The sequence below is a fragment of the Ixodes scapularis genome, unplaced genomic scaffold (assembly GCF_016920785.2).
Source record: "Ixodes scapularis isolate PalLabHiFi unplaced genomic scaffold, ASM1692078v2 PGA_scaffold0__279_contigs__length_252992795, whole genome shotgun sequence".
In the NCBI taxonomy this organism is placed as follows: domain Eukaryota; kingdom Metazoa; phylum Arthropoda; class Arachnida; order Ixodida; family Ixodidae; genus Ixodes; species Ixodes scapularis.
In genome coordinates this window covers 73,014,276-73,022,772 of record NW_024609835.1, presented here as the reverse complement: position 1 = coordinate 73,022,772, position 8,497 = coordinate 73,014,276, and the positions used below count along the sequence as shown (strand labels likewise).

Sequence of the window (8,497 nt, the reverse complement as noted above, 5' to 3'; positions counted from 1 at the left end):
CTCCTAGACTTCAAACTTTTAATATGAATGGTGGGAAAGCATGAAGCTGTGAAATCCAAGCCTGAAATCCCATGCTGGACATGTGTATACTCACCATAAAGAAACCATTTGTGAAATTATCCGAGCCCTTTAACTTGCACTAGAAATATTGCTCTCCCTTCAGACTGCTTCGCCACCCCAATACCCCTCAAATCTCATTCCCTGATCTTAGTCAGCTCAGTTCAGTGGCTGTCACTTTTATTTTCAAAATTTCTCTCCTAGTGCACATTCAGTATTTTTGTGCATATTTCACTGCTTTCGACACGGGCACTCACTGTCAACACGCCGCTTCACAAACCGCTCCCAAATCGAGTAAGAATGCTGCTGCCACTCTATATCATACTATGAGTGGCCCCATTTCACCTATGTACAGTTGCAACTTTAAAGAGAAATGCACAAGCTATTCCTGTAAGGAGAACAGCAAATTGAGGCATGAAAATTGACACTGTGTGTAAACATAGAGACAGTCAAACTCCAAACCCAAGCAGGGTCAGCTCTTGCATCACGATTCAGTGCTTTACCATCACAGATATCGCCTACCCTGATTTTGAAAAAGTCTCTCCTGTATCAGCATTCAGTTTAACGAAAAAAACTTACAGAATCACAAAGAATGGTAGCAGCAGTAGTACTCATTTTGGGATATGAAGAAGCTTGTTGACCATTTAACGCAGGGAATTAAAGCAAAGTGTAGATAAGAAAAATGTTTTAAACTTTATTTTTTTGCTTTGTATACATCTTTGTAAGTATGGCCTATGGGCGCCGCCATCTTGCTTACTGGGGGGTTTTAGGTACACTGTGGGCCGCGCCATAATCTGACTACGTCTTCTTCTCAAGGCATCGTAATTAGGTTATGGCGCAGCTCACGCGCTCTCCAGCTAGGAAGATGGCGGCGCCCAGGGGACGTACCTGCAAATGTGTATATGTAATCGATCACTAAAGTTATTTTTGGTGCAAATGAACTTCTAAGCAAAAAATCTTTTAGGTTGCAAATTTGCGACATCGAGCAGTTAGGCCTGGACAAATAGGTTATACTGTTTCACCTTACATCCGGATGCAGAGGACGCTACGTTACAACCTCGACCTCCTGTGCTCTGGCCTCGGCCGCCCTAGCCTCAGCGTCCCCCAGTCAGGTCGGTCCTGGTCTCAACCTGCTCCATGCTGGCTTCAGCCTCGGTGGCCCTGCCCTGGTTTCGGCCTCGTTGGCCCAGGCTTTGACCTTATTAGCCCTGGCTTCGGCCCCGGTCTGAGGCTCACTGGCCCTGGTCTCGACATTGTTGGCCCAGGTCTCGCCCTCCTTTATCCGGGACTCCTTGGACCTAGCAGAGGCCTCTTCAGCAGAGGCCAGGGCAGGTACAGCGAAGACAGGTCCTCGAGCTTGTGATGCAACGTCCTCAGGATCCCCAGAAGATGCACGGAGCTATAAACAGAAAATATAAGCAGTAATGATAGATTATCAGAGTTGTACAACAAAGTATGTATAACATTGGAAGTCCTAAGCAACTGCTTCCCAGAAGTGACCTCTGACTGACCCGCAAAGCTGCATTCCCGTTGCCACCAACTTTTTCTAATGCTGAGGAAAATAACATCATATGTCATCTGCCCTCACAGTGCAAAGGTTACTGAAACAGTATATCTAGTCTCCAATTACTTCAGCATTCTGAACAGCTTGCAGTTTGCATGAATGAATAATTGATAAGTACACTTGAAAAAGCAATAATGACATTGATTAAAATATATCTAACCAAGCACCAAAATGGCAACATTATATAAATCTGATGCGCTCTCCATAAAGCTAACACTTTCTAACAAAAATGTTGTTATACATACCCTGTGACCTTTCAGCTCCTGGCGAAGCTTTTTGAGAAGCTTGTCCTCCACAGTGTCTTTTTTTTTTTTCTTGTGGGCTGCTTGTTCTGCAACGAGTGATTTCAAGAAAAAAAAATCAGCAAGTTTTTGCAAAATTTCGAAAGACGTTGCGAACGTCGCTGTTGAAGCCGCAGGATCACAGCGTGGTTCATGTTCCGAAGTTCCGCGATTATAAGCTGCGCCATTGTAAACTCATTTCCTTGACGTCACACTTCGAGCAGAAGAAGCTCTTGTCGAAAAAATAATCAGCGACGGACTCACCCGGTCTGTGTCCGCCGGAGCATCATCTCGTAGAGTGCGAATCGTCATCATCGGGGAACACCATCTGTAGTTCTTCAGCCCATTTCGACCAAGTTTCCAGTCGCTTCCCGGTCGTTGGATGCCACTCAAGCCGTCCCGCTCACCTTCGATGAAGCAACAGCGAGCGTTATTTCATCGCTCCACCCGGACTGCGTTGCGCCGCCACCGTGTTGATATGCGCCTCCCAGTCCCGCGCACTTCATGGCGCTCGCTGCCGACGACGAGTCAGAGAAGGCGGGAATGGACGCCGTCAAGTCTGGCATCGCGGTCACCGATGCGAAGCCCGGTTGCGACGCCAGGGTCCGTACGAGCTCACGGTCCGCGGCCATGGCTGTGCTTTCTCGTCGAGTCAACGGGAACACTGAACGGCCTCTCGTCGGTGGCGGAAACAATGGACGCGCACCACCGCCCGCGAAGAAGACTCACGTTCGTCGGCGTGAACGTGGCTGTCGCAGCCACCACTGTTCCGGGGAGGCTCAGCGGTAATCCCACTTCGGAATGCTAAAGTTTTCGAAGTAACATCATCGAACGTTCATAAAAAAAACTGGTTTATTTAAAGACAACAAAACTGACGGCTGATCAATCCGGCACCATCTGGATGATTGTATGGGTATGGATACTACTGCGGCACCTTGCAACGCACTTTGTAACGGGCGGTAGCTTGCGCCACCTAGCTTAAGTCTAAAAAGCGACGTATTTGCAAACGTGGTCGGTCACGCTCGCGACTGATAGAAATACCAAGAACTCAAACGCGTCACGACAGCAACAGACCCCAAATCATTCGAATTTTAACACTGCAATGAAACCACGCGGAGCTCTCAGACGCAGACACGATGAAGCTTGTTTTTTCTGCGTCGACGAAACTCAGGAGCATCGATTTCGCGACCCGGTGCACCACTACACAAACTGCACTGCTTTATAATCCGACTGAGAACTATCGACGACAGAAGATTGCTCGTCGATGTTGGTGGGGCAAATAACACTTAGCACTGATGATTAAACGATGGAATCACAGACGTAGTCGGTCATGCTCGCATATTTGTTGATTGTCACCAAGCAATCACTTTCTTTGTACGCGGTGTTCGGATTCATCCGCCAAGCGCCTGACTTTTGCGGGTTGCGATGTGATATCAGCCTCCCGAAGCTGGTGGATCAAACGGTAATAGCGTATCTCACTCGCTGTTGCAGGCTGCTCACCGCGTCCGTGTAACCAGAACGAACTGGAAACGACAACAACTACGCTGAGACTGCAGCGGCTACCTTTCATATTCCTGAAGATATCAACTAAACGTACCTTTCACAGTTTTTCTTGCGCTCTTGTGAGGGGTAACCACTGCGTCAACGCAACTATTGTTGTCGTTTCCAGGCGGCTCATTTCTTGATCGCCACGCCGGGAAGCTACGCGTCCACAGCGTGTGCGCAACTTATAATGGTCACTACACTCATTCTGGGACGGTGCAATCGCAGACGTAGTCGGTCACGCCTGCCACCGGAACGCTGAGAACTTGATCAGGGGGCTCACGTACAGCACTGAAACGCCACAGCGCTCGAAACAACGCGAGCTGCTGACGCCATTTCATGACACAGACACAGCGACGAAGCACAATGTTGTCCTCATTTCATGGTGAGCGCAGCTAAGCATACTCGGTGCATGCTCTGATTATCCTTTCAGCGCACTTCCATAGTAAACTTTTCGTTCACTAAAAGAAACCTTAGAGAGGCAACTGATAAGTCACTGCACGAATACTTACAAGATCCTTCCAGCTTACTTCCATAACGTTCTTCTAGTGCACTAAAAGATACCCAGGACAGGCTACTAGTAAGACGCTTCGCATGAACTTAGAAGCTACTTAGGTCTTAGCTAGTTTACTAAAAGTATACTATTACAGTACTTACTTCAAGCATACTAAGAAAGGACACTAATAGTACAAGCCTACTTCTGGCTAGCATCCTTTAATGACAATTTTAGTATACTTCTTGAAAATGAGTATCTTAAAAGACCGTAAAGTATACTTAAAGTAACCTAGTTTTCGCTAAGGGGAGGTACCCTCTACGCTGCATTGTTGTACTTGCGATTTCTGGAACTGCATAAACATGATTTGAAATTGCTGCATCATCTGCTGCATCTGTTGCTGCTGCTGTATTTGTTGCTGAATTTGTTGGTGTAGCATTTGCTGTGTTTGTTGCGTTTGCTGAGCTTGTGTTTCTACGAAGCGCAGCACTTTCTCTTCCCAATTCCCGCTTTGGGTAGCTTGGGTAACCGCACAGATCGGCGGGTTTTCTGACGGTGTTGGGTTCTTTGTGAAGGAGGGAATTAGCACCATCGTTTGTTCAACACTCTTCTTGATCGCATCTTGCTTCTTTTTTTCCAGTTCTGTTTGTCTGCGTTGCTTGGCACGTTCTTCTTCTTGTTTGTCGTTTTCAATTTCCACTTTGAGCTGGGCCACACGTCTTTCAAGTTCCTTTAATTGATTTTCTTTGGCTTCGATCGATGTCTTGTTCGTTGAAGACGTTCTCTTGGCCATGTTGGCATTGGCGTTTGGTAGATCCTGTTTGTATGTCGTGCAGTTGGTGCCGGTGGGGCCCTTCTTGGTACTGCCGGTGTTTTCCAGCGGCGGAAACTCTTCGAGGTCTTGTAGGGTGGAGAAGCGGTTTTGGTAAAGGGATGTTCTTCCTTTAACTGTGCCTATGTTGTGCAGGGCAGTAGCCATCCTCTTTCATGGAGACGCACTTGCCACATTTGTTGCTTTGCTTTTTGCCTGTGTCATTGCCTGTGCTCTTCTTTGTAGCTTTGCGTCCGTGCTTTTTTTGGTCTCGCAGTTGGGGTCGAAGGCTGTATGTCCCGACACATGGCAGTTAGGGCAATACGTATCTTCACATTGTTCTCCTTCTGGGTGAGGTTCACCACAACGCCTACATCTCTGCTCTCTCGTGCAGACAGCTGCCTTATGCCCGATGCCGTGGCATTTGAGGCACAGGACGGCTGTTGGTTTGTACGTGTATACTCTGAACAGTCTTCCGCGATGCGTGATCTTCCTAGGAACTCTATTTCCATCGAACGTAAGAAGAAATGTGCCTCCCCTCCCAATGGGTCTTGCATGTAGGACATTGCAGTAGTCAGAGTCTGAGTAGTCGACAATGTCTTGTGCTGTGAACTCTGCATCCACGTCGTGTATTACTCCTCTGGGCATGAGGCCCGTGGTGGATCTGTATGTTTGGACCCCTACCTCCGTGCCGTCACCCAGCGTAAGAGTGCTCATCTGGAGGATGTCTCCTGCGTGCGCCTCACTGTAAACAGTAATGGCTATGGTGTTGTTCCTGTGATTGGGATCGTAGCTACGTCGGTCTCTGTTGCAAGGAATTGTAAAAAGCTGTTTCAGTTGGTCCATGAGGATCCGCGATGAGATGTTCGATATTCTGGTTTGCGTCGTGGGTTTCACCACAATCACAATCTTTGGTTCGTCAAAGCGCTCAAGGTGGGTTCCCCATTGTGGTTTTTGTTTTTTGTATGCGACTCGCGTCCAACTGTTTGTCGTTTCAGGAGGAGAACTATCGTTGATGTAAGCTATCCTGTTAATCTCGTCGTCGCTGATCTCGAAATTATCGTCCCGGTCCTGACTACGGAATCTTTTCGCCGGAATTATCACCTTTCTTGCGTTGTTCTTGTTGGTTTCTAGCTCCATGCTATTGTTTTCGTCGTTCTCGGTGCACCTTTCGATCGGCGTTGTTTCAGTACTCGCCATGTTCAGAATGCGGGGTGATGGGCAGGCCTAGTTCTGCCTACCCCGGGTCCGGGCCTACGGCGGCCTCTCGAGGTGAGAATTAAAAGAAAGACTCGCCTACATTTGGTTCTGCTGGAAGTCTTTCGATGGGTCGCCGTCCTTCGGTAAAAGATTTGGGTCGGGGGACCCAGTTGATGGCAGGAATTTAGTGGTGTTAGCGGAGCTGAAGCGAACGCTGCTGCTCCTCATGCCACTTCGTCGTCCTTTTTCGCTACGCGCAATGGGGCGGCTAAACCACGCGCGTCAGCGCATTAATCAGAAGCCGAACGAGGTAAGCGGTGGAACATTCCGCGCCCCGTGACATCGTCGCTTGTTCATTTAATTACGTGAATTTGTTTGTTCTTTTATATCTTTGAGGCTGGCACATCCAGGGACGTCTCTTGGAGGCGCTCCGTATTGCATATCGTGTCTGAACGTGCTCAAATAAACAGTTCGTGCCAAACCTGTGTTTTAGTTACTTCCTTTGTACTTGCTTGATAGCAACTTGCCTTCGCAATAATACTGAAAATTTACTTCTTTTTTTTTTGGGGGGGGGGGGGGGGGGAAGGGGGGGGACCACAACGTTTTCCCACGACGGCTAGGGAACGTAATTTGGAAAGGTTTCTCGACGTTCTGTGAACGTCGTTGGTAGTCCGGATGTCGTAAACACACGTATCATAAACGTCGAGGGAGGACGCAACGGCCCACTGCTGAGACGTGCATGTGACGTGCAACAAACGTCATTTGGAACGTCCCCTCGACCTTCTGTGCACCTTTTCTCGCGGACATTTAAAGGTTTCATCGACGTCGAAAGAAGGTAACGTCCGGACCTTCGACGTTTTACGACGTCACGTTACAGACGTCTTCGACGTCCTTTCGACGTTTTCTTCACGTTTATGTGCTGCTTGGAAGACGACCTCAACGACGACGTCGAGAACGACGCATAAAGGACGACGTCTAGGACGAGCTCAAGGACGACGCTAGAGGACGACATCTAGAACGACCTCAAAGTACCGGTTGACGACGTTAGACCTCAAAACGTAACGTTAGGCCTGACGTTAGGCCTAACGTCAGGCCAGCGCATACCCGCCCCCCCCCCCCTCCCCCTCTTTTTACCGCTGCGCCGCCAGCAGTTCGGCTGGCTCCTTAGCAACGATGACGCAGTTGATATGGAGCCATATGATGCGTCGCACCCAATGGGAATTTAGGTGGCGTTTTTTGCCGGCTTCACTTCACTGGACAGTTAATTGTTTCGCATTAATACATATTTCATCCGTTAAATTGTAAATATTCACGAATTGTTTTGGGCGGGAAATCTCTGCTGGCCCAATCATGTTTTCACGCTATTGCAAACTTTCGATTATTACGGAACTTCAGACCTCGATAACTGAACATTAAACGTGAATTTCAAAATGCTTTCCTGGAATTAATTAAAGCTAAGATAAATAAAATAATCGTATTTCAAGTGTCTGTGGCGCTAAGATTTTCTTCCTGGGAGGTGAGTGTCATGGTCTCGTTTTTAATGGGGGCCAATGGGAACCGGTTCATTGATTTTGGAAAAAATCTATGGTCGTGTGGCATTAAAATTCTTGAAATAGGCGGGCTATTAGGTCAATATTTATTAATTTCAGTGCAAAAAGATATGTGGGTCTTTTATTGAATCACAAAAGTAAAACCTTTTTTTGCCCGTTGCGTTATGCTGGTGCGCAGACGTGACTGCCGAGAGATGGCGTAAGTTGTAAGCGGCAGCTAAGGCCCCTGAAAAAGGGAGATAGCGACATGATTACCCTCCTCCTCTGACGCGGACATTTTTTTATCTTTATTTTTTATTTTATTTATTTATTTATCTTTTTTTTTTGCAATTTCGCATTTGCGCAACACCAACGAAATCACACCTCCACCTGTCAACAACGGCGAACCGCGGAGAGGCCCATTCCGGGTACGGCGTCTGCTTTCGATGCGAGCTGCGCCGTTTTGCCCCGGTGCGGCGATTTCGTTAAACTTTCGCCGGGTCCTCAAAGATGGGGCTACCGTTCACGCCGGACTTTAAGACTTCGTCGAACAACTTTAATCAAGCACGGAATACCACCCACGGTATAGTGTACTAGACCCACGGCTATTTTTATGTCAGTCTGCCGCCACAGTGCTGTCCGCCGTATTAGTTTGATGGCTAGTGATAATATAACTCCATCAAAAAGATGGCCGACCGTGGCCGCCATTGAGATCATACATACTAACTCTAAAGGAAAAGGTCCGCCATTTTCCTATGCATTCTGGCTGCCACAAGCGGCGGAGAATGCAGGCAGACCCTCGGGGTGCCACACATGGTTACCAACTGCCTTCGAGTTCATAATAGCGGCGCGGCGGCACGTGGAAAACAGACGCGCAACTCTGCTTCCAGTGGGGAGCCTATACAGGAACTCTAGTCAGCCCCAGATCAGCGCCAGTCAGCGCACCAACACGCGTAGAGCAAGAATCATGTACATGCTTTCGCATTCACAACTCATAAAAAGTGCTTAGGTGTACCTTGA

The 8,497-nt window shown here is 48.0% G+C and overlaps 2 protein-coding genes across 2 annotated transcripts; both read right to left on the bottom strand.

Annotated features, from left to right (window-relative positions):
- Positions 1-4,238: 4,238 nt before the first annotated feature.
- Positions 4,239-4,916, bottom strand: LOC120843817 (transcription factor sma-9-like). Its single transcript, XM_040215254.1, has one exon. The coding sequence runs from the start codon at positions 4,914-4,916 to the stop codon at positions 4,239-4,241; it is 678 nt and encodes a 225-aa protein (XP_040071188.1).
- Positions 4,917-4,922: 6 nt separating this feature from the next.
- On the bottom strand, positions 4,923-5,948 carry LOC115332740. The gene has a single exon (XM_029995180.2). It carries the CDS (start codon positions 5,946-5,948, stop codon positions 4,923-4,925), a length of 1,026 nt encoding a protein of 341 aa, XP_029851040.2.
- Between the last annotated feature and the right edge of the window lie 2,549 nt (positions 5,949-8,497).